Source organism: Ascaphus truei, chromosome 1, assembly GCF_040206685.1.
Source record: "Ascaphus truei isolate aAscTru1 chromosome 1, aAscTru1.hap1, whole genome shotgun sequence".
NCBI classification, from domain to species: Eukaryota; Metazoa; Chordata; class Amphibia; order Anura; family Ascaphidae; genus Ascaphus; species Ascaphus truei.
The window spans coordinates 516390018-516417236 of record NC_134483.1 but is presented as its reverse complement, the minus strand read 5'-3'; the positions used below and the strand labels follow the sequence as shown (position 1 = coordinate 516417236).

General features: G+C 43.8%; 1 protein-coding gene across 1 annotated transcript in view; it reads left to right on the top strand.

Moving 5' to 3' along the window:
• MAEA (macrophage erythroblast attacher, E3 ubiquitin ligase) overlaps positions 1-27219 on the top strand; it is a 99271-nt gene that overhangs the window by 9125 nt on the left and 62927 nt on the right. The window contains exon 2 of the mRNA XM_075571261.1: positions 7617-7799. Within this exon, the coding sequence (XP_075427376.1) occupies positions 7617-7799 (183 nt within the window). The remainder of the gene's footprint in view (positions 1-7616; positions 7800-27219) is intronic.

Here is a 27219-nt window from a genome sequence, read left to right as displayed (position 1 = left end):
TCCGCTGGCGCCAGACAATAAGTACCACATTCACATTTCCCTGCTCTCCTTCCATTGGTTGCTGAGGCGTCACGTGAGCGGAGTCAGCGCGTGAATTTCAAATTTCACTGTCGGCTCTGTTCAAGCGCGCCTCAGCAAGCAACGGAAAGCATGCGCGAGCCCCTACTAAAGCCGCTTTAATTGCGGCTGTAGGGGCTCAGTGGCAAGCACCAGCAAGCGAGAGCACGCTTAAGCAAGCAAGCACTAACCATGGCCTGGGCCTAATGCTGTTCAGCTCTGGAGACCCCCTCCTTCTATCCTAGAACACTAAAAATACAAAAAGATGAGAGCAGGATTGTTGCTTTAAATGCCAGAGGGGGCCAGCCAGCCCTATTCAAAATGCTGTGTTGCAGCTTTTGCATGTCATGTGAGGCCTATTCATTTACATGAGGCAGCTTCACATCATATTGAATAGGCTCATCTATCTCTTGACGTTAAGACAACAAAAACATTGCCAGGTTGGGGGTTGTGTAAACCTCTGTTGCTAATGCGCTGTGTGAAATGTACGGTGAACTGTGCAATTCCCCCCCCCCCTAACGATCTATCTTGAAAGAGGAACTCAATGTGATTGATGCCCTTGAAATGCTCCGAACGCCTTCACCATTTCTGCCTTAATTCACTTGTACTGTTTAAGATTATGGAGATCATTTGAGCAGCAATAATAATCTCTACTCCCCCCCCCCCCTTCTTCTAAACTTTACACACTACTGTAGTTCCTGTTTCTCAAATGCTGAAATCCCCCTACTGTGGGTTATCTCCACCTCCACTTACTACCCTTTCATCTTGTCTGCTCTTTCTCACCTTCTATGCTTCCAGTGTCGACCCATATTGGCAATTCCACAGTCATTTCTTTGTGTGCGCGTGTTTAGGTACACTGGATTCCTGGTCGGCAATGTAATATTTCAGCAATTTGATACGTTTCACTTTCTTGGAATTACAAGGAGCCAACACATGGACCTGAACCAAGTTTTCTGACTCTTATGTACAAAAATGTGCAACAACGTTCAGCAAATGTTGACTTTCACTTCAATAACGCCTTCTCACAGCGGGAATAGCCACACCATAAACCCCTTCCATAAATTATGAAAAAGCTGCAAGTATAGAGATATGTTACGTTCCTTGGGTGCATGGTTTATTTATAAACCACTTGAGCTTTAGGCTAGTGAGAGGAAGATGTCATCACTTCACATGGGGCATGTATTTTTTCCCCTCATTCCTGTTATCCAGGATGCACAAACGATTCAAATGGCTTTTCAAACATAGAGCAACTGTCTGATCCCAAATAAGTTAAAATGGACAGTGTTTAAATGTCGCTTGTCTGGTATTGCAGCATTTTGACTGCCAGTCGCGCAGGTGTAACTGAAACGTCAAACTCTTAGGCTGCGGCCAGGGTGAGGAGACGCGCGCTCACGAGCGTGCCGTCAGCGTCTGCAGAAGCGATTGGCTGTCTTGCTCACTGCGTGCTAGAGTGGGGGTGGGAGGGGGGTGTCCCACAGACAGGAGGGGACTTGTCAGACTGGAGTGGGGCGTGACGTCACATCCTCAGCTCCATCTGATTGGTTGTTGTGACTGCTGTGCTCTCATTGGATGTTAGCCAGTCATGTGACCCACCATCGCACTCGACAAATTCTGCTCTCCCCCCAAGCACAGCTCCGGTCCAAGCACACGTGTGTGTGTGTGCGCACGAAGCAGCAGTTTGGACGTGTGCATCAGGTAACATGTATTTAAACGCACCGAGCGTGTGCACGTGCGTGTCTCCTCACCCTGGCCGCGGCCTTAGCAAGTATAAAGTATCACTGGAAACCTTTTCGATACTGCAGGTGCCTTTGGGATAGTGCAAGTGAACATTGAGAAGCTTCCTCCGACACCGTGGGAGTAACACAGGGGAGTTCATATTTCAGAGACGCCAGCCTTGGAATTCATTATGGTAAAGTGCCAACATGTTTAATGTATTACGATTTCCGTTTTAAATACAAAGACTAGTCTTTTATTTTTTTATTGTTGCAGTTTCTGCAGCAAGCAGTGTCTCATTTCAGTTTTCCATGCAGGGGCAGTTTTCCTGGTAGGCACATTGTACCACAGATGATGGTTTTGATTTGTTTCACATACATGTAAAATGATATGGTATTGTAATTTGTGCCCAAGCAGTTTGTCTTAGATATTGAAAGGGACAGCAAAACTCCCGTATCAACAAATGATTTACTTCAAATTATTTATTTAGTTCCTAAACAATGCATTTAGATTTTTAAATCTGCAGACCAAGCAATATCCTACATGTCTCGTTAAAAAAAATTTTTTGTTTAAATAAATCAGTTCTGTATAGGGAGACCAGATTTGTTCTGGCAAAAAACAGGACAAATCTCACGCATGCTCGAACGGTGTTTGTTGGTTGCTCATTCGCATGCACGATCGGAGCTTGCCGGTCGCGCACGAGCAGCCAGAAAGTGCCAACGGCGCATGTGCAGTCGGCGCTCGCCAGCTGCACAGAAAACCGGGACAGAGCCTGAAAAACCATGACATCTGGTCACCCTAGTTCTGTACTATGAGAAAATACTTCTCTCTCTTTTTTTTTTTTTTTTTAAGAACTCTGTCATGTACGGCACACCTGTGAGCTTGTGACCTCCACTTTTCACCTCCGCAAGGTCCTTCAAATGGACATTATCTCCCCTAAATTTGTCCCCATATACCACATGTCACGAACGTCACACATGTGAGCACGTGACATAGATATGCAATCAGGGTTAATACACACGGCTATTCTAGCCAACTCGCCTCAGGTCCCTGTTGGTTAGTGTCAGGAGATCTCTAATTCACTCATCTTTAGCAAAACATACGTTCTTATCTCGGGACTCTATCCGCTCCATACAACCCATCTGGAACTTTTAGTGGGCCATTCATGCTCACCCACCAATGAAGTTCCCTTTGAAAACCGGCATAGACCCATGACAAGTCATAAACCCCATACATTGTATTTTTAAACCCAATGTGTACCTTCATTAACCCCTGAAGCACCAGATGGATTAAAATACATAATATCTCATGATATTATCATGACACTCTGACATTTTTAATGTATTATAATATAACAAGCCTTTTTTTGTTTCTATAGCAACCGTTTGCAAAGTCTCTTCCTCTTCTGAAACAGGCTCTGGCACACACCTTTTTTGAGCCCTGCCGTCTCTAGCAGTGCACCAATTGTATGTAGTGACTGCCTGGTCACATGATCTTCCCAGACAGAACTTTGCATCTTCGGTCCTCTTCTGCTGCACTGACAGCCTTTTAGTGAACCCCTGTGCCGAATCTTCGCCGATCGATCGGCAACATAGGTAATTGCTCATCGTTGTGTGTTTGTAGTGATGCATATATGAAAGGGAAAAGGTAGCTTGGACTGCGCCTCTTCCCTATTTACACGGCGGGAGTGACGTGAGCCTCTCATTACTGTTGAGCGTGGCCTCCATCAAAGAGAGCGGCATCCAGTTTTTCTACTCTCACCGCTGTGAATTGAATCGCAGTCTGTGGAGGTCTTATAGCCCCTGGGTCTTTTTCAAGGCAAGAAAGATAACATTGAATCCCGTGTACTCACACATGGCCGTGTGAGTTATTATTATTTATTTGTCCACATCCCTATTCCCACCTGTGCCTTAATCACTTGTGTGTCACTATTATATTGTGTCTAGATTATGCCTACATACCAGTGCTCTCTCCCCTTCTTGTTGTTTTTTCACTGCTGCTTTAAAGTCAGAATGGAAGAAGACGTCCTATCAAAATTTATAGGGAATGTAACAAAAGTTGCAAAAGGGCAAGCAAATTGGACAAAAAAAATGAAAAAAGGATTGCAATAGAAAGTAAGATCAACCCTAAAGACTTCTTTAAGTACCTTAATAACAAAACAAACAAAATGAAAATAACATATAGGAGGCTTTTGGCTGAGATGGGCAGGCAAATTATTGTAGATAAGGAAAAAGCAGAGGTATTAAACAAGTTATTTGCCTCAGTGTTTGCCAGGGGAGAATCAATTGCAATAATAATGCCGAAAGAGGAAGCCACAGTCTCCTATATTAACGAACAATTGGTTAACTGAGGAAGAAGTGCGTAGGCGGCTTGATAAAATTAAAGTGAATAAAGCACCTGGCCCGATGGTATTCATCCAAGAGTTCTTAAGGAGTTAAGTTCAGTAATAGCCAAACCCTTACATTTCATATTCAAGGACTCCATTTCCACAGGCTCAGTACCACAAGATTGGTGTCAAGCAGATGTGGTGCCTATATTTAAAGAGGGCATATAAACAACAAATAGCCCAGCACACACTGTCTGTAGAGAATAGAACAAATGAACGGGATAATGCCAAAAGAAAACGTGATTTCATGTGTAACACAAACAACCAATACCAGAACCGCATACCCTACATCAAAAAACGGTAGAAAGTAATCAATAAAAATAGGCAAAAATAGAATGAGTAAGGGAGGGGGGAGGGGGTGGATAATGGGGTACGGGACAGAAATAGCATAAAGGGACAAGACAACACATAGGTGGGTACAATAATGGGGAAGCAGCAGGGGGGCAACGTTTCGGGGACCACCCCTTCGTCAGGCCCGTTCCCCCTCTCTCCAATAGAACAGAGGGGTACTTCCCTGTCCCCCAGACCCACAATAATAACTTCAGGTCCCAATAAGAGACTAAACAACCCCCACACAAATAGTGGATTAAGATACAAATGAACAACCAAGATAATAAGTGTAATGGCAAACAAGAGAAAACCCAAAAGGAGCAGGATAAATGGTGTGAGGCAAGAAATGCAAACCACAGTCCGTCTAAATGGAACTCAACAGTTCTGCTCCTGTCAAGTGCTGTGGGCATCTGTGAAGAACTGCCCATGCCAGAGCTGTGATAAGGGTTGGATGACGTCATCTATCAGCGCTACGATCGCAATCCCAACATGAACATCAGCTGTAGGCTCTGCTTAAGGTCCCGTGACGCCGATCCTCTCTTCAGTAAGTTGCAGAAATCAGCTGTGCTCGCACTATGCGCACAGGGTAAAGTCCATAATATTAACAACTGAGTACTCTGCGCATGCGCAGGGGACTGGAGGGTCATATCATAGGGGTTTAATTGCTGGTTGAAGGTCCAATCGGAATGATGATCATCCCTACAGTCCATACAAGCATTTGAGGAGCAGTAATACATCAGAGTGACATCAGCACAGGAGGCAGCAGTAGATGGGCAGGCCACACAGACAGCCAGAGCAAGGGGTCACTTGTGATCCCCCCAAATGACAGATTAAAAATGACCTACAAATAAAATAATAAGCAAAAACAAAGTCAATGTAAGAGATGTGTATATACACATTAAGACAGGATAAACCATGCATAAACATAAACCCTAATAAAAACTGAATGTTTCAAATGAATCTGATCAAGATAATAAATCATAGTAATATGTCATATGTAGATGAGCTGGAAAAGAGTCTCCCGTAGATCAAAAGAACTTAGTCGATTACACTAGGGGGTCCAGGTTAGAGGTGAAGGAGACTCACCCCTTTGACAAAGGATGGATCACCCTGCATCAGCACCAGGACGCAGAGCCCAACCGTTTAGTCACATACCTCAGAGTACAGAGCAATATAGTAGGACCAGCACCAGATCATATCGAGGATAATACAGAGATAGTGTTAATGACACACAGACCGCACAGGGGGTAGGTACCTGGGCAAAAATGACAACAAATAGCAGCCCATATTGAGATCCTTGTTCATGCCCAATGGAGTCATGGTACCGAGAGTTCTGATCCATCTGGATTCCTTCTTAAATAGTGATTTCTGCAGATTGCCGCCACGTCGGCCCATTCTCATCCCATCGATAATCTGGTACCTCAATTGACTCACGTTGTGCCCAGTCTGTGTGAAATGATGTGCTACCGGAGCATCCGGGTCACATCTGCGTATGTCCGCTTTGTGCTGTCCAATCCTATCCTTTATTCTCTGGATGGTCTTCCTCACATAACCCATGCCACACGGACACTTAATAAGATATATAACGTCTTTTGACAGACACGTATAATATTCTTATTAAAGACGTTACAGGCATACCCCGGTTAAAGTACACTCACTTTAAGTACACTCGCGAGTAAGTACATCTCGCTCAATAGGCAAACGGCAGCACACACATGCGCCAGTCAGCACGTCCTGAACAGCAATACCGGCTCCCTACCTGTAACGAAGGTGTGCGCCAGCGGGGAGACTATAGAGCCTGTTACAAATGCCTTATTTACATCAGTTCTGCACGTATATGACGATTGCAGTACAGTACATGCATCGATAAGTGGAGAAAAGGTGGTGCTTCACTTTAAGTAAATTTTCGCTTTACATACATGCTCCGGTCCCATTGCGTACGTTAATGTGGGGTATGCCTGTATATATCTTATTAAGTGTCCGTGTTGCATGGGTTATCTCCAAAAAAAAGGTTGGACATATTTTTAGAAAGGAATGGTATACAGATATATACCAAATAAGTAAACATGGGAAGGATATTGATTTTTATTTCTTTTTTTAAAATGTTATTGTAATGTTTTACCAGAAAGTAATACATTGAGTTACCTCTCGTTTTCAAGTATGTCCTGGGCATAGAGTTAAGATGACAAATAATACATGGTGTTAATAATTATCCTCTACTGCATACGTAGAGGCCTTCTCCAGTACTCGGATAGATTTCTCTTCACACCTCTGGTGGCCTTTCCCCACTGTTAGGGCGCTGGAAAAGGAGACGAGCAGCTCGGAGGAGAAATAATTGAGTCTGACACCAATGAGCGTTGTCAAAATCTCTCCTGTTTATTATACGGTTACAGTCAGGTTTTATAGGCGAGCAAACAAAAGTGAATACGTGCCAAGCTTTATTTCACCTTGTGATCGCAATATCACTGATGATGGGGGGGAGATTCCATCTAAGTCATGTACTGAGAGGTAAACAGAGATCATGGATAAATGTAGATGTGTTTTGGATACCCGTGCACAGCGCAGAGGAGAAGTCCGTGCTGGTAATAAGAGTTTTATGAGATGCACATGAAGGTCGAGAGCGGGAGAAATGGGTGCAAAGCTGCAGGCACTGAGAACCATAAGACTATTGCTACAAGGATGCGAGAATGAGAGGAATACTTTGGACATGGACAATCTAGTAACGTTTGAAATATTTAATGGGGAGCTATCAATGTAACGGAAGGAAGGGAAAGAAATAGCGTTTTCACTTCAGCACTCATGAGTTCAAACTTGGGAAGAGAGATCTAAGAAGCAGAAAATCTGTATGTCAGAGGGTACAGTAGTCGGGGATAGAAATGATGAGGGCATGCTTTAGGTCAGGGGTGCATAAACTGGGGTGTGTGCCCCCAATGGGGGACGTCAGGAACGCCGGAGACAAGGTAAGGAGGTGGGGTGGGGGTGGCAAGGAGAGCATGGGGGGAAGAGCAGGTAGCGGGTCGCAGAGAAAAAAGTTTGCGCCCCCCAGCTTTAGGTTATAAGAAGGTAGAAGTAGTGTTACTTGCCAAACCAAGTTGCATCCTTCTTAAGATAAATGCTTGTTGTTTTTTAGGTACCATACGAGACCCTTAACAAACGCTTTCGGGCTGCACAGAAGAACATCGACCGAGAGACGAGCCACGTCACCATGGTTGTGGCAGAGCTGGAGAAGACTTTGAGCAGCTGCCCTGCCGTAGACTCTGTCGTCAGTCTGCTCGACGGTGTGGTTGAAAAACTAAGTGTTCTTAAGAGAAAGGTACTGTATGAATACCCTTTTGTGATTGCTATTTTTTTTTTAAAGTGGATGATATCTGTTTGGTTTGGTCTATCCCCAAAGGAAATTAAATGGATATGTGGGTTTCACCAGCACAGGTTTAAACGTGCAATTCCGTATTGGGCCAATGGCAGTGACGATGTAGGACGAGAAGGAAACTAAAGCAACTAACTCCCTTGTTACAATTTTATAACATTTACAAACATCTTCAAGATACATTTCATCAACTATTTTCAAGTGTAAAATATAAAAAACGAAATGCACAGTCTCCATCTGAACCCATAAATTAAAACCCATTAAACTCTTTATTTGGGATGGTACCAGGGGTATTAGGGGCTAGCAGAAATATATTCTAAACGGCTTCATTGGTTTTGCTTAGAATCACTCTCACAGTGCAAAGATCCGAGGCCTTCAATTTAGCAAGGATCTTTTTACAGAGTCTTACAGCAGCGATCTCGCCAAAATGTGACCTCTTTTGGTTACTGGATTGGAAGCAGTGGGTCCCCCAGAGTTGTGTCGTGTTACTTCCAGCACTGGGGTCCCTCTGGTTCCCGAGATACTTACCGGTAAAGTCACTGGTGGTCTTACTGGGGGTGTAAATTGTGCACTGGAAGACATGGCTTTCTATTGGCTCTCGGGACCGGCGAGATTCGTTGTGCATTTTGATTTGCTGCAAGGTAGCAAGAACGCCGATGACTGCACCGGTAGGTATCTCAGGAACTAGGAAATAGCGAAGTTTACGGTGACCAAAGAAAATGTTATTTATTGGGTGGTTTAAAATGTCAGCACATTCTTTTCAAATGTCATTATAATATATGTATTGCTGACACTGCACAGTGTGTGTGCCTGTGTGTCTGTACTTTTAAGTCAGCCGAAATATTACCTGCCCCTTTTCTCTATAGTAGCTGATAGAATACAGTGTTAATGGCACAATACTTTCAAGTGTGTGATTTTGGCATTAAATTATAATTGCCACAGTCGTGACAATTTCTTTAATCTACCTAAATCATTAATCGTTTTGTATAGCCCCCCATCCCCCTCCAGCATCAATCAACCCAGTTGCAGATCTTTGTGTCATCTGCAAAAAATGATGCTTTCCCTTTCAGACCTTCTATAATGTCGCTAATAAAGCGCACCGGTCCCTTTAGCGCCCCGAGATAATTCCCTGACCCCGATCTCCTCCTTGGAAGGCACTCCATTTGTCACACCTCTGTCGCTTATCTTTCAACCAACGTCTTATCCATTCAACCATCTTAGGCTGCGATTATAGTGGGTGACCGTGTGACGTCGCGCGCTAAACATGCACTAGCTGAAGCGGGAGGCGTGGCGGATGCTTCACATGACTGGTTCGCCCTCATTGGCTGAACCGCTGACGTGACGCGGCCGTCGCGTGGAAAAAAAACTATTTCAATTATCTTTTCAAAATGTGCGCGCCCGGTCGCTCTGCACGCTTGCGCTCACTATGGGAGGCCTCATTGAGGCACCAACATTTATGTACGCGGCGCGCATTCACTATAAATACAGCCTTAGAATCCAAATCCAAGCATTGCAACTTGTTTATCAGTATTCTATGTGGGACAAAGGCGTTATTAAATGTAGGTATTCTACACCTATCTGCCCCTTACCTGTGGAACTCCCTCACACTCGGTATACGTCAAGCATCTTCTCTGTCCACCTTTATGTCAAACCTTAAAACTCCCCTTTTAAATGAAGCATCGCAATAGCCTAGACTCATGGCTACTGTCCCACACCCACAGTTACTTCTACCAACTATTGTGGCCAAGCACTGCCATCTACTGCACTTATCCCCTCACCTGCTGCCTCTGTAAGTCTCCCAACATTCCACTTAGATTGTAAGCTCTCCGGGGCAGGGCTCTCCTTTACTATTGTCTGGCCTTTATTGCACTTATTGTATTATAATTCCCTGTATGGTATTGCCTCTTTTGTAAAGCGTAGCGTAAATTGGGTGCTATATAATAAAGGTCTGTCTGTCTGTCTGTCTGTCTGTCTGTCTGTCTGTCTGTCTGTCTGTCTGTCTGTCTGTCTGTCTGTCTGTCTGTCTGTCTGTCTGTCTGTCTGTCTGTGTCTGTGTCTGTGTCTCCTCCCTGTGGCCTGATTACCAAAAAAAAAAATATTTTTTGGAAGCTTCCTATTACTAATAAGGTTATTATTTGCTCGGTTGCAATGCTGCGCTCTGTACACCCACTCACTTATCTGAGAGATGGTCAAGTAGTGGGATGGGGCCTCTAACGCTTTGCACTACATTGTATGCCCATTTGGCAGCATCGTGGTTTACCTAATAATAATAAATAATCTTAATGCCCAACAGATGAGCTCTGACGGGATAAACTGGAACTACCAGACTCAACAGGTTTTACATTCCATGCCCTTTTTCCTGCGTCTATTTACAGATCATCCCCATGATTCAGTCAGACAATCAGCATTGTTTATATCCCTTTCACTATGATTCCTGCATTAAAGACTAATGACTGTGCTGGAATGTGATCTTCGTGTAGGTCATATCCTGATGCACCTAGAATCTATTCATAGGGATGTAAAATAAAGTATACTGAGGAAGACAATGGGAGGGAAGCCACTAGCAAAGGTCAATGACACTTGTTTTATTGTTTGTCATGGCTCCTATTGCTAAGTAATCATTTGAGGGTCGTGTGTGTGTGTGTGTGTCCCTCGAATCCTTTATTTCACTGCCTGATCATGGTGGGAAGGCGGTAACGTGTTCAAGAACATGTATAGTGGCACTTGTCCCTGTAGGTTCCACCATACTATGAACAATATACCCGGATAAAGTGGGAAAGGTACTTGCCCGCATGCAAATGAGGCCAGCGTGGCAAGCAAGGCCTCAACCCCCAAACATGAAAGGTACAGAAAACTGATGGCCCTCATTTTCTGGAGACCAGATTGTCCCTTGGGCTTGATAGTGTTAATGAAGACGGTGTGAAAGCAGACGAGGGTGCTAAGAATCCTGCAGGCTACACACCAGCTGTATAATACTGTAGTACACATTGTAAATATGACATTTTTAGTTTTCTTTTTCCTTCTATGTTTGTATACGATATATATATATATATATATATATATATATATATATATATATATATATATATATATATATATATATATATATATATATATATATATATATATAAAAATTGTTTTCTTTTTTTTCTTTTTTTTTTCAAACCTGTCACCCTTGTGATTTTTTTTAAAATAAAAACCTGCATTATAAGTAAGCCTTGGTGACAATAACTTTGAAATAGATGCAGTATTTCCTATGAGTTTGACAGCAGGCCCTTTTGTGTTTCGGGAAAATGGCTACTTCCATTTTTATTACAGCACATGTGCAAAGTAAGTGGGACTGCTGCGTTAACATGAAGGCTGTATTTATATTGCAAGATTAGCATTGCATTCTTGGGCAGGAATATGTTGATCTTTATCACTCTCCAATAGCTTCTATAAAGGAATTATTAGGAATGTTTTGTGTCGGCTGATACTAAAATGGATACAGTTTTTTTTTTTTTTTTAATCGTTTGTGTAGTATTGTAATTTTCGATCACTCTTTATGCACTATTTAATAAAGCTTCCTTGGGTTAGTACAGTATAATTACTATTTTGGAAGCAACCCCACTTCCTCTTGAAATGGGCAACCACATTGCATGCCTTGGGAAGCAGACTCTTCTTCACTGATTAATCATGGGGAGAATAGATTGATCGGCCGCTTAGATAATTGCTTTGCCATAAAGGCACGGAACTGCTGCATTTATCAAAACAAAAAAAATCAGCCACGAGGAAATGCCCCTTTAATTTAATAGGATGGCACTTGAGTAGTAAGTAACTAGTCATTCTGAGTGATTGTTCAGCTGAGCAAAAGGTGAGATTTTTTTTTAAGACCTTTATACAAAATTGTCACTTTTTTTTACCCACCATAACTTGTTTCTCTGCCTCCCCCTCTCTGCCTCACCCTTCCCCTCTCTCTGCCTCGTCCTTCCCCCCACTCTCCCGTCCTCCACCCCTCCCTCTCCTGCTCTCGACCCCTCTCGCCCATATAGAGAAGAGGAAGCAGATTCCCGGTAAGTGACCTTGAGATGGGGAAGCGGGTGTCTTTCTCTTCTTAATTCCTCCGGTATTGCGTGGTCACAGGAGTTTGGCCGCATGGTGACCCCTTGTGGACCGCAGTGCGACCCCTTGTGGGCCGCATGCGGCCTGCGTGTTTGACAGCCCTGCGATAGACCCCAAACTATCCTAAACACAAGAGAAGACCAAGGATCAAAGTGGGTCTGAGGTTTTACAGCAGATGGGAAGACCAGGTCGGCCAAGCAGTTCTTAGCAGACTCTATGTTCATGTTTGTTTATAGAGGAAAAATACAATTAATGTTTTAAGGCTGCACGAAGACTTGTTATTTCAGAGCCCTAATGAAAGCGAACCAAGGACAGGTTAAAAGTAGCTGATTGACAAAAAATTCAGACAGTGTTTTTTTTTTTTTCTTCTTTTTAACTTTTAACATTTGTATGGTAAACAAAGATTGCACAACTCCTCTAACATGTAACTAGTGATAACTAATTGCCAGTCATCAGCATTGTTACTTTTTTTGTTCTCTTTTGCATAGTACTGTATAATAATTATGGTGCCATACTTGGTCAAACAGATGAACATAAGTAAGCTGTATATATTTGAATCCAGTGTTCCGGACTCTAAAGTGATACAAAATCATTTTTCACAAGATACATTTTGTTAAATGTTTTTTTGACTACTAAGGTTGCGATTATAGTGGCCGCAAGCGCGCACGTGACATCGCGCTCTGCGGAGTGACCGCACGCGCTATTTTTGAAAATACTATTTATTTATTTTTGTCACCGCTGCGTCACGTGAGCGGTTTAGCCAACGAGGGCAAACCAGCCTGGTGCTGCCACACCTCCCGAGCGCTTCCAGCCTCAGTGCATGTTTCACTCGAGCGACCGGCCCGCGTGACATAGCGCGCACTTTGCAACTATAATCGCAGCCTAACTTTAGCTCCAATTTTAACCAGAGGGCAGCTTATAAACATACAAATAAAACGGTTTATGTAATTGGTTTCCTTGGAAAGATTCAGGGATCTGAGTTGTCACCTTAATGCCTTTTAACCTGTTAGGTTGTGTTAACAATACAGCAACCATGGAATGGGTTAACTTTCAGTTTAAAAATATCTATTTTTCAGTGTCTCTTGTGATGTCACCTGGTTTAACCTGGTGTTGGCATTTATAGGCCAATAAAACAATATGTTTGTAATTATAGTTACTAGTGAGGGTGTACAGATGTACCAGAGATTTGACCTGATCTGATAATGTATCTTCAAAGGGCATCATATAAATACCGGAGACTTCCGGCTAGCAGAAGAGGTGACACAAATGGCACTATCCTTTTCCTTAGAAATGTAAAAAAAAAAAATCTATAACTAAAATTTAATGCAGTTCACAAGAATAAAAGAAATCTAGATTTTGTGTTCGACAACAAAACCAAATACGACTGATTATCTGGGTTGCATATCTCTGGTATTTGTTCCCTCCCTCAAAACTAAAAGTTACGTTGGCAAAAATTATATCTACTCTTTTGGCAAAATCATATAAATGCAATGGTGAGGTTAGCATTACTGTAAGGGTTACAGGGAGAGAGTTCTAGGGTATTTTCTGAGTCATTTAAGTTGAAAATCATTCTCGCCGCCATAAATGTCACACAAGATTGAGGAGTGGGAGACAACACACCCATAAAAGATTGGCCTGTCCTGGCTTAAAAAAAAACATGCATTTGGGTGTTAAAAGTAGAATTCAACAGAGCAATGTTTATATCAAATAACACAGGGATTCTCGTATTTTCAATCTCACGACCTCTTGAGAAATCTTAAGAGGTGGGAACGTTCATGGCGGTGACCCGTATGATTGGCTCCGCCCATGAGTCTTGAGTAGGACAGAAAAAAAAAACTTCTGCAGGTGTGCTATAAAAGGCTACTCCTCTCACCTGTTGTCAGTCTTTTTTCAATCTTCAGTATAGTCGGTTTGTTGTTTTTTGGGCTACTCACCCAAGGACTACCAGGGTAGTTCAGCTGGCGGAGGACTTCTCTGAGCCTCCCTCCTGCGTCGATGTGTTGCATCACACGACTGCTATCTGGAGGCCGGTAACGACCAAGGCGGACTGCAGAGACGCGTCAGAGCACAGCGGTAGATGGACCCGATGAGGAGATACGCACCGTTGCGACAAATTGTAAGTGTGCCACACCGGATGTGAGGTTGAAAAACGGAAGTGTCGGCTGGGATCGGAAGTAACAGATGTAAGCTTAATGAAGCCTTGTGGGGACTATAAAGCACCCAGCTGAGACCGTAGAATGCTGGTGGTGAGCACTGAATGAGATTGAATGTGTATGCTGCACCTATGGAGAACAATACAGCCATACAGCCAACGGGTCGCTGACCATTTCTGGGCAAGTACTAGCTCAAAGCATATTATCTGAAGGGGAGCAGTTTGACTCCTTATCAAGAAGATTTTCAGGAGGCAGATGCACTGTTTGATACGGAGTTGGTAGCCCCATTAATTAAGGCGGTATTAGAGGCGTTACAAATGGAAGATCCAGGAGAAGATTCCCAAAGAGATAGAAACTTGAGAGACACAAAAGGAAGTAAGTGTTTCCTCTCCATAAGGTACTCAAGGATATGATAAAATCAGAGGTGTATCCAGCCAGACAAAAATAAATTTTTTTTCTGGGAAACGAAAAAACATAAGATGTACCCCTTTTCAGATGAAGATGCGAAGACATGGGAAACACCTCCAAAGGTTGATGCAGAGATTAAGGATAGGGAGGAGAATGATTCTCCTGGTAGATGATGCAATCTTGTTCAAAAACGTAATGGACAGAAGACTAGAAAATGTCCTAAGGAATGCATTTGCAACATCGAGGCACTGTGTATGCCTGAAGTTGCCACAGCCTTAGTATCTAAAGATATGCGAATTTGGGTCTCAAATATTGAAGATGTGCTTGAGAAGGGGGTTAAAAGATCCACAATCCTAAAAGCATTGACTGAGCTAAAATTAGCCACAGATATGGCAGAATCATCTATTGACGCAGTTCGTCTAACATCAAGATCCATTACTTTTTATCGGTAGCCACAAGGAGAGCCCTATGGTTGAGGCCATGGATATTACCCTTCAAAGGGGAATTACTTTTTAAGAGATTAGACAATATCATCTCAAAGGTGTCAGGAGGAAAAGGTTATTTCCTTCCACAGGAGAGGAGATACAGACTCCTCTATTGACGGCATGAATTATAGACACACCAGATCTGATTGACAAGGAAGACCTTTTTCAAAACTGTACTTGGCGAGCAGGTCAGAATAACCTTTTTCGTGGCTCCAGAGGTAATGTGTATATATATATATGTATGTGTGTATATATATATATATATATATATATATATATATATATATATATATATATATATATATATATATATATATATATATATATATATATATATATATTTAGAAAAAAAGAGAAAAGAAGGGCCCGATCCTTGTGTAAAATCAGATGAACAAAGTTTTAATATCTCATGGACAAGACAAATGCACACTTACAATTTGTCTGATAAAATAAAGCATGTTATGGGACCTGCCCATGCACCAACTGAGGACTCCTCGGTCTCTTCTTTGTGTGTGAGTGTCAGTATTGGCTCCAAAAAGGATGTTGCTGTCAGCTGCTGTCTCCAGGGGAGTAATCCTTAGTGTTTGTGAGCACTCAATCTCCACATGCAGCCGCCATTTAGCCTTTCTTCTCACACTTGAAACCGGAAAAAAATCTTCAGGCAAGTCCTTGCCTCCTCACACTGGTGCAGGGTGCTGCCCTGTCACTGTAGGCTCACAGCCAGATATCCCTACGCGTTTCTTCCGACTCTGCAGAGCCTACAGTGACAGGGCAGCACCCTGCACCAGTGTGAGGAGGCAAGGACTTGCCTGAAGATTTTTTTCCGGTTTCAAGTGTGAGAAGAAAGGCTAAATGGCGGCTGCATGTGGAGATTGAGTGCTCACAAACACTAAGGATTACTCCCCTGGAGACAGCAGCTGACAGCAACATCCTTTTTGGAGCCAATACTGACACTCACACACAAAGAAGAGACCGAGGAGTCCTCAGTTGGTGCATGGGCAGGTCCCATAACATGCTTTATTTTATCAGACAAATTGTAAGTGTGCATTTGTCTTGTCCATGAGATATTAAAACTTTGTTCATCTGATTTTACACAAGGATCGGGCGCTTCTTTTCTCTTTTTCTCTAATAGGTACTATGGGAGTTCGGTGAGCCCAAGAAGAAGCAGCCTGGACCTTTTGCAAATCAACTTATCATGGACACATGTGGACTTAAGTATTTTTAATATTCACTGCATTTATGGGTTCATAATCGTGTATTGAATTTTTCATTGCTTATCACATGAACCCATTTTTTATATTTGCATTTTCTAGTTAAGTCCCAGTGACACTCAGTGTCATTTTTACCCACATCAATTGGCAATACCTTTTTATTGCTTTTTTTTTATTTTTATTTTTATATGTTATGCACACTTCTTTTTTGCTTTTGTGTTTTTATCTGATAGTCACTTTTAGTTTTTCCTGCCAGAATACATTTAGTTATTTTCACACCACTGTTTATTGGGCATATTTGCCTGGTGCAATTTCTTGCCACATCTATCAGGGCTGCAGCAATTTAGGTGTAGTGTGTGAAGGGCGCTGTCTATATTTTCTGTCATATATATATATATATATATATATATATATATATATATATATATATATATATATTTATATATATATATATACATATATATATACAGTGTTCGACAAACCTATACATTTGCACGCCCCGGGCGAGTGGATTTAACATCGTGGCGAGCTCCTATTGGCCCAAGCAGCACACGTGTGGTACTAGGTGGCGAGTAGATTTTTTTTATTTATATATATATATATATATATATATATATATATATATATATATATATATATATATATATATATATATATATATATATATATATATATATATATATATATATATATATATATATATATATATATATATATATATATATATATATATCAAAACCAACAGTCCACCGTGGGAGGAAGACTGGCTGCTTTCATTAGTTTGGGCTCAATCGATAAAGGACTGGTGGGTCCTTCAACTTTTTACCAGTGGTATCACCTGGGGTTCTGTTATATGCTAAAGACAGACCGATATTTAATATCAAGATCCTTAAAAAGCATTAAGGTTAAAGTTCAACAGAATAAAAAAAGGGGGGGGGCGTACACGCCTTCTTTCCTTTCCATATATCTATATATCTTATCCCTGTGGAAGAAACTCCATCTAAAATCCAGCAGAGATCTGGTTAAGTGCAGCAGGCAATTAACCAGACTCCACCTGGCCAATTACATCTCTTAGAAAAGCCTCCTCAGGAGAGAGATTCCTTAGCTCACAAGGGAGCTGAAATAAGGAAAAGAAAGACTGCAGAGATTTCCTTAGGCCACAACTGGCCTAACCAGAGGAAAATATGTCTAGATGCACACAGAAGGACTGTATGCTGATGGCAAGACAAGGGGACAAGATCTCTATACCTGGACTCTGACATTTTCCATAGCACACAAGCGTGCGGACCTGTAATGCCTGTATGCCCGCAGACCTGGCCAGTCCCCAGTACTGAGGTGGTTAAGGGTGCGTTGCCGGGCCTGGTTGAAAAAGGGTTAACGAGATACTTGCTGAGTCCGGGGTGCCAGAGGTACGGAGATCCAGATCCAAGAGCCGTGGGTCAGGGGCAGGAGAAAGCAGCGTAAAAGGGCCCAAAGCAGAGTCCAGGGGTAGCGAGGTACACGTAGTCAAACAAGCCAAGATCAATCCAAAGGTATCCAAACAGGGGCAGGGACGTGAACAAGAGCTGAAACAGATAACAGGGCTTGGCATAGACACTGCACACAGGAGTCACAGAGAAGCTATGCAGAGCAAGGAAAGAGAGGGCAGACAGGGGTTATAAGGGAAAGAGGACCAATGGTAGCAAGGGGTGGAGCGGAGGTCTGTCTGTGTGATTGCAGGGATAGGTCCAGGTAAGCAGGGAAGGAGACAGGGGTGTGTTGCAAGGTAATAGCTCGCAGCCGCTGGGGGGCGGAGCTAGCAGTGCGTGAGGGCTGGTAAGATGATCGAATGCGCGCGCCCTCTGTAAGGGTACCGTGCGCGCGCCCCGGCAGCGTGTGTGAGCGTGCGACGTGCGCCGCGGAGGAACGGCTCGGTGAGGAGGAACAGGTGAGAGACCGAGGGAGCGGGGAGCCAGGGCAGAGAGCCGCCGTGAGGACTGTGGTGACGGGGACCCGCAGAGAGGTGCGTGTCCCCCGATCCGTTATAGGACCCAGTAGAGAAGAGAGGCCTTCCCCTACAGCTACAAGAACAGATAAGAGACTTTCTTATTGGATTTCTTATTTATTTATTTTATTTATAAAATATTTACCAGGAAGTAATACATTGAGAGTTACCTCTCGTTTTCAAGTATGTCCTGGGCACAGATTAAAACAAATAATACATGGTTACAAATACAGTTACATAAATGAACAGGGTATACATTATATACAAGACATTGCGTGCACAGTTAAAGAAAATATATATTATGGGCGTATGAAACAGTTACAGACCAGATTAAAATGTGAGACAGCCTTAGATTTGAAAGAACTTAAACTGGTGGTGGATGTGAGAGTCTCTGGTAGGTTGTTCCAGTTTTGAGGTGCACGGTAGGAGAAGGAGGAACATCCGGATACTTTGTTGAGCCTTGGGACCACGAACAGTCTTTTGGAGTCTGATCTCAGGTGATAAGTGCTGCATGTGGTAGGGGTGAGGCGCTTGTTCAGGTAGCTGGGTAGCTTGCCCATGAAGAATTTAAAGGCAAGACAGGAAAGGTGAACTTTGCGCCTAGACTCTAGTGATGACCAATCTAGTTCTTTGAGCATATCGCAGTGATGTGTGTTGTAGTTGCATTGGAGAACAAAACGACAAATTGAATTGTAGAGGGTGTCAAGTTTGCTGAGGTGGGTTTGAGGAGCCGAGCTATATACTATGTCTCCATAGTCAATAATTGTCATTAGCATCTGCTGTGCAATACGCTTTCTGACCAGGAGACTTAGGGAGGATTTGTTCCTGTAATGTGCCCCTAGTTTGGCATAGGTCTTGGTTGTCAAGATATCAATGTGCATCCCGAATGTTAAGTGGAAGTCAAACCATAAGCCCAGGTATTTAAAACTAGTGACAGGGGTTAGGGTGGTGTTAGCGTTGGTTCTAATCAGGAGCTCAGTCACTGGAAGCTTTAAAAATTTAGTCTTGGTCCCGAATACCATTGTTACAGTCTTGTCAGTGTTTAAAAACAGTTTGTTTTGGGAAATCCAGTTTTCGAGTCTCAAAAAGTCAGGCTGAAGTATGTGTTGAAGGTTAGAGAGGCTATGGCTGTGTGCATATAGGATTGTGTCGTCTGCATACATGTGTATTGAGCCTTCCTTGCAAGCTGTGGGAAGATCATTAATGAACACTGAGAAGAGTAGGGGCCCCAGAACAGAGCCTTGCGGGACACCACAGGTGATATCCAGGGGGTTGGAGTTAGAGCCTGAGATGGACACATGTTGGGATCTTCCTGATAGGTAGGACTGAAACCAGTTTAAAGCATGTTTCCCTATTCCAGAGCTCTGGAGTTTGTTGAGCAGGATAGCATGATCAACTGTGTCAAAAGCCTTTGCAAAATCTAGGAATACTGCACCAGTGAGTTGTCCCTGTTTCATTCCACACTGGATTTCATTGCAAACTTTTAGCAGTGTAGTTACGGTGGAGTGTTTGGGACGAAACCCAGACTGGAATTGGCTAGGGAAATTTGTCTTGGTATTGAAATCGCTTAATTGGGAGTGGACACATTTTTCCATGACTTTGGATAGAATTGGGAGAAGTGAGATTGGCCTGTAGTTTGAGACAGTGTTTTTGTCCCCACTTTTGAAGATTGGGACAACTCTGGCAGTTTTCCAGGTCTTAGGGATATGGCCTGCAGACAGGATAGAGTTGACTATGGACGCAATTGGTTTGGCAATGGCTGGGGCACCAAGTCGTAGGAACCTAGATTGTAGTAAGTCAGGTCCACATTGGCTGCTTAGTTTTAGTTTGAGGAGCGCTTGTATAATCTCCTCTTCAGATACTGGGCCAAATTGAAAATTGTGGGCAGTGTTGGGAGGGGGTGGGACTATAGGGGTACTCCCAGGATGAGATTCAGGTTTGTGGTTTGGGCTGCGTTTTGCTAATAAGTTAGTGGTGCACCCCACAAAGTAATCATTGAATGCATTTGCAATGTCAGTGGGGTCTGTCAGAGTAATATCCCCCTTAGTGATATTACTTGGTTGTTGATGGTTAGGAGGCTGGAATATATTGTTGATAACCTTCCAGAAGTTAGCTGGGTTTGTTGTATTTTGGTGGAGATTTTCAGAGTAATATTGTGCTTTTGCATGCCTTGTTTGCCTTGTGCACATGTTCCGCATGCATCTGTAGTGATTGAGATCCTTGGTAGTGCCAGTTACTTTATAGCTTTTCCACAAGATGTCCCTGAGCTAGTAGGGTGCAATAAGGTCAGTTGTAACCCATGGAAGGTGGGCCCCCGTACCCTTATTTTGCGTAGTGGAGCATGGGTATCGCAGAGTTTTAAGAACTCTGATTGGAAATAGTCAAGCGCAGAATCAGGGTCGGGAATTAAATCGATTCTGTGCCATGGGCAGTTGGTAAGGTCATCCAGAAACTGTTGTGGGTTAAAGTTTTTAAATGTTCTAGTGAGGAGAACTTTAGGGCTTGATTGGGGCGTTTTAATTTTCCTTACACAGTCCACTATTGCATGGTCACTGATAATGTCAGGAAGGACTTCTGTGTGTGTGTGTGTGTGTGTGTGTGTGTGTGTGTGTGTGTGTGTATGTATGTATATACCTCTGAAGGTTACAGTGCAGTCTTAGGAAAGTGTTGACCCCTCTCAAATCTGTGTGACATAAAAAAAAAAAGAGTCCCTAAGATTTATTATACTGGCGGTGCTGGATCTCAAAGATGCATATCAAAATATCCCGTGGCAAAACTGCATCAAAGGTTACGGAGATTCGCTTTAGGAACCAAACATTTCCAGTATACAACCCTACTGTACCTTTCGGAATAGCTACATCCCGCACAACGTTTACAAAGGTGCCGATTACACTTTTGGCAGAAGCTAGAAAACAGAGTATGGAGGTCTATACTGTACCTAGACGACTTGCTTATAAGAGCCCACAGCAGTCCTGCAGCAACTAGAAAGACACAAATGGCTAATAAACTAGGAGAAAAGTCTGCTAACTCCAGTACAGTCAAACATGTTCCTGGGGATGTTGTTTCAAACAAAAAAAGGAGTGGTCAAACTACCACATGAAAAGGTTCAGAACCTCAGACTGGGTAAGAAGATTTCAGGAAAACTGCGTAATGCCAAAGGCTTGTTTGTGCCTATTAGGAAAGATGATCACTACCCTCTATTTGGTAAGATGGGCGAGATTTCACTAGACCATTACTGCCCAATTTCCTATGTCACTGCAATGGAAATTCAATGAATTTATGGCATGAGATCGTACTGTATCAGGATAACATGGAAAGTTATGATGGTGGGACCAACAAAGAAAAACAGAAGTTTTGCTATCATTCACCACTCCTGTGGTTATTACAACAGACACAATTATACCAGGCTAGGGGGCTCACCTTGACGGCAAAACCGCGCAAGGGAATTGGCCGAACCAATACAAGACATGTCACGCCAATTATGCAACTGAAAGCCGTAAAGGAGGCCTTTAAGGCATTTAAAAAATATATACAAGGTCGACACATCTTAATAAAATCAGACAATCATACGGCAGTAAAGTCTCTATACAGGGACAAAGTGGAACAAGAAGCAAATAATTAATGCAGATAGTGGCAGCCATTATAAACTGGACAAAAATGTATCTGGACAGATTAAAAGCAATTTATCTCCCACTACAGGAGAACATGACCACTGATTTCCTAAGCCAGCAACAATTGCATCTGGGAGACTGGTTCTTGAACAGGATAATTTTCCATCAGATTCAGCAGTGTTTGGGTCAGCCAAAGATGGAGGCTGTTAGAGCCTGTTCTGTTCCAGTGTAGACTAGCCTCAAGCCTTCCAGACGGAGGCCCCAGAGTTTCTTATGGAACGTCAGCTTGGTATCAGCGGAATTGGTGGGAAGATGTATGCAAAGTGTATTAAGGAAAATAGACCGGGACAAGCTAGAGGTGATTGTAATATTACACGACTGGCCAAGACGAGCATGGTAGGCTCAGGCAGTACGCATGGTGATGGACAAACCATGGAAGCTACCACACGTGCACGGCTTTCTGGAGCAGGGGCCAATAAGGCATCCAAATACGCAGAGATTGGCACTAGCGGCCTGGCAATTGAGTGGCAGCTGGTAATGGAAAAAGGCCTTTCAGAAAATTAAATAAAAACTATCTGATCCATGCCAGAAAGGAGACAACATCCAAGGTATATTACCGGGTCTCGTTAAGATTCCTGCAAATGGGCAAGGAAAAAAATCAGAAGTGCACTAAACCTTATTCTACAGTACTAGTTGAATTCCTCCATACAGGTTTTGATGAAGGACTCGGCCACAGCTATCTCAAGGTCCAAGTATCGGCTTTAACAGCACTATTGGAAAGAGATGTGGCCAGTGAGAGGCTCGTTGTAAGAGGACATGTGCAGAGGTAAGCAATGGAGACTTTTTTAAGGTGAAATTAAATAAGGCTTTTATTGCGCCTGTTTCCTTAACACAAGAAAATCATCCAAATGTATGCAAATAAGGGGTCAAACAAAGCTTCTGTTCCACTTGGGAGTATTTCTATTTAAACCTATGCAGTCAACAACTCCCTTTAGATTAGCATGTCTCCCAGCCCCAAACATATATCTTGATATGTGCAGATATACCAAAAGTCTTAGAAAGTAAAGTCTTATCTGTTTCTTGTAGGGGAAGGCTTCTTTGTTCTCCAGGTTTTAGAAGTCCTTTCCCCTGTGTCTTGCTGGCAGCATGCAGTCTCTGGCAGGCTCAAGACGTCTGTTCCTATGGTCAGTCCCACAATTTGTGAGACTCAGGAAAAATCTCCCTTCCTGTCTCAAAGGCAGGCTTTTCTAACAAACCTAATCAGCCAGGTGGTGTTGGTTAATTGACTACCAGCAGTTAACCAACACACTGCTGGATTAGAGGCACATTTCCTGAACAGGGATTAATTCCCTGTTACACTCGTTATCAGATTTTTGCAAGTGGTAAAAAATTTGAGACCTCAAATTGTAATGTAATACTTGCATGGGATCTATTGCTAGTACTACAAGCAATGGGGGAACCTCCGATCAAACCATAGGAAGACTTGTCACCAACTATGCCAACACAAAAGACTAGAAGATTGGGAGAATTGCAGGCATTATCCTGAAAGATCATTCCTTCTTATCCATCACGACAAAGTTGTTGTGTTTTTTTATTTTATTTTTTTTCAACTTCAAATTTTTATTGAATTTTTCATATCAAATAAAACATTGCATATTTAGAAATTTCAAACATGGAATAAAAAATATTCTTATCAAAATTGTAACATGTTATCTGTTTGTAAACAAACAAAAAACAAAAGACACACAAAAAAAAGAGGACAAAGTTGTTTTTACACCTGTCACCTATTTTCTACAGTACCTACTTGTAATGTACTATATATAGTGTCTGTGTTTCATTTACATCAAGATATTGTCCTGCCATCTTTTGGTTCCTCAACCAAAAAATCCAATGAAAGCACAGCTACACAAGCTTGCTGTGATAAGATGGGTGAAGGACTTTAGGAAGTCAGACTATTCGTGCTTCCACAAGGTACCAGAAAGGGATCAAAGGCTACGTTTGCTCATTGGATCACCACATGTATCCGAGACACAGATATGCAGGGCGACAAGTTCCTAAGGGGTTAAGAGCTGACTCAACCAGAGCAATGGCTACATCATGGGTTCTCAGAGCACAAGCATCTCCCTCGGAATTGTGTAAAGCAGCAGTGTGGTCATCTCTCCACACATTCATAAAGCATTATAGACTTGACATCCACTCCTCGACTGACAAGCGGTGATATAATAAAATTGGCACAAAAATTATTTATGGCATCTGTGTCTTTTTCCTGATCTTTCGAGTATCACATTATTTTTCCCGCCTTGGTTATGTCCTATGTGAGTCATTGCCATGATTTGATGACCGGGAAAATAGAAAATGTATTCCTTACTGGAATTTTCTTTTTGGCATAAATATATATTCGTGATGCGGTGGGTGTAGGAGTTTGAGCTACCTGGGAATATGTGTTTAATTAATTCGTGACTGGTAACAGTTAAATGGAATTAGGTGACACCTCCCCCCAGAGCTCACCTCTCCCCACCTTTTTAAGTTGGAGGTTCTAGCAATTTGCTGAATGGACAAGACTCATTGCAGTTGCTTCCCCTCATACAGAGGTAAAAGGAAGGGTTCACAGTTTGTGTTGGCATCTGCATTTTTGGTTATACCTTGACATTTGGTATGCAGGCTTACGACGCTTTGGCCAAAGGGTTTAACTAAAAAACCAAGTACAGCTAAACCCCGTTATAACGCGGGTCTCGGGGTCCACCCCGAGACCACCGCGTTACTAACGGGGTCGCGAGAAAAAAAAATGGCCGCCGCGCTTTAGCTCATATTCATCCCGCGGGACAGGAGATGGGAGCGGGCATGTCCCTCCGCTCCCCGCTTCCCCCTGTCACCGCGGGACAGGCCGCGGGGCAGGAGATGGGAGCGGGGATGTCTCTCCTGTCCCCGCTTCCCCCTGTCACCTCGGGACAGGCCGCGGGGCAGGAGATGGGAGCGGGGATGTCCCTCCTGTCCCCGCTTCCCCCTGTCACCTCGGGACAGGCCGCGGGGCAGGAGATGGGAGCGGGGATGTCTCTCCTGTCCCCGCTTCACCCTGTCACCGCGGGACAGGCCGCGGGGCAGGAGATGGGAGCGGGGATGTCTCTCCTGTCCCCGCTTCCCCCTGTCACCTCGGGACAGGCCGCGGGGCAGGAGATGGGAGCGGGGATGTCCCTCCTGTCCCCGCTTCCCCCTGTCACCTCGGGACAGGCCGCGGGGCAGGAGATGGGAGCGGGGATGTCCCTCCTGTCCCCGCTTCACCCTGTCACCTCGGGACAGGCCGCGGGGCAGGAGATGGGAGCGGGGATGTCCCTCCTGTCCCCGCTTCCCCCTGTCACCTCGGGACAGGCCGCGGGGCAGGAGATGGGAGCGGGGATGTCTCTCCTGTCCCCGCTTCACCCTGTCACCGCGGGACAGGCCGCGGGGCAGGAGATGGGAGCGGGGATGTCTCTCCTGTCCCCGCTTCCCCCTGTCACCTCGGGACAGGCCGCGGGGCAGGAGATGGGAGCGGGGATGTCCCTCCTGTCCCCGCTTCCCCCTGTCACCTCGGGACAGGCCGCGGGGCAGGAGATGGGAGCGGGGATGTCCCTCAGGTCGCCGCTTACCTCAGAACCATGCTGCCTGCATGGAGGTTGTAGCGGGGGGTTTCTTCTCCCCACCGCTGTCCCCGGTGCTCCCGCTGCCTGCGCGGGAGGAGGGGGGGGAGCGGGTGGTGGTGCTGGTCGCGGCCCGTCTGTGTAGAGTGAGAGAGTGTGTGTGTATGTATATATGGGAGAGAAAGTGTGGGTAAGTGTCTGAGTGTGTGTGTAAGTGTGTGTAAGTGTGTGTGAGTGTGTGTGAGTGTCTGTGAGTGTGTAAGTGTGTGTGAGTGTGTGTGAGTGTGTGTGAGTGTGTGTGAGTGTGTGTGTGTGTCTGTGAGTGTCTAAGTGTCTGTGAGTGTCTGTGAGTGTCTGTGAGTGTGTGAGTGTGTGTGAGTGTGTGTGAGTGTGTGTCTGTGAGTGTCTAAGTGTGTGTAAGTGTGTGTAAGTGTGTGTGAGTGTGTGTGAGTGTCTAAGTGTGTGTGTGTGTGTGTGTGTGTGTGTGTGTGTGTGAGTGTCTGTAAGTGTGCGTAAGTGTGCGTGAGTGTGGTCAGTGTGTGTGCAGTGTGTCAGTGTGAGCAATGAGCAGTGTGTGTGCAGTGTGCAGTGTGTGTGCAGTGTGGCAGTGAGCAATGAGCAGTGTGTGTGCAGTGTGGCAGTGTGAGCAATGAGCAGTGTGTGTGCAGTGTGCAGTGTGTGTGCAGTGTGGCAGTGTGAGCAATGAGCAGTGTGTGTGCAGTGAGTGTGTGCAGTGTGCAAAAAAAAAATGTAAAATTTTTTTTAAAATTTGTTTTTTTTTTTTTTTTTTTTTTTTTTTAAAAACGGGAGCCACGGGAAAACCGCGTTATAACCGAATCGCGGTATAACGAGGCGCGTTATAACGGGGTTTAGCTGTAATTACTATTATTATTGAAGTATTTAAACTTTATACTTACCATATATGTTTTGTCAATTTGATGTAGCATTGGGCACCCCTGTCTTTTGTTGGAATTTTCTTTTCCCAGAATAAGTTTATGGCGGTGAGTATTTTCCGTTCCTTATTAGGAGCTAGCAAGAGGTTGCTTATCGTGGGGAAATACAAAGTCCTACGCGAGACCAGCGTTGCCACAACTTTAGGTTTTACCCGGAGACAACGGGTTTCGGGTAGGTATATCCGGGCTACTGGTAGAGATTTGAAATCTCTGGGTTACTGCAGGGTCGGGTGGGATGTTTGGTGCAAGCACATGTGCGGGGCCTCGGCTCTTACCGTCTCCGGTGATGGCATCTCCCCCTGCATGGTCCCGTCAACATGGCTCCGCTGTGTCAAATGACGTCTTGTTGCCATAACAACGGGATGTCTGCACCATGGGGAGTCACATTGTTAGAGCAACACGGCGTCGCAAGACGTCCGTTGTCATGGCAACGTGACTACGCATGGCGCTGTGGTGTCCCCTTGTCCTTGCAACACAACACCATTTGACATCGCGGAGCAATCTTTATGGGATCATGCAGGGGGAGATGCCAGATGATGCCACCGGAGAAGGTAAGACCGGTAAATATATTCTTAAAACATAAATAAATAAAAATGTATCCCGGTTATCACTGAGCAGAAGGTGGTATCGTGCTCAAGACTAAGCTACTCATGTGTCATCGCCATGAACTTATTCCGGGAAAAGAAAATTACGCTATGGAATACATTTTGTATTTTCTGCTTTTGGAATCGTATTTTATGAAACGATCTGCATTGATATATTGTATGAGTTTAACATACCTTTTCTGTAAACAAGCATTGTACCACATTTGTATATTAAATCTAACATTGAATAAGTACTGTCTTT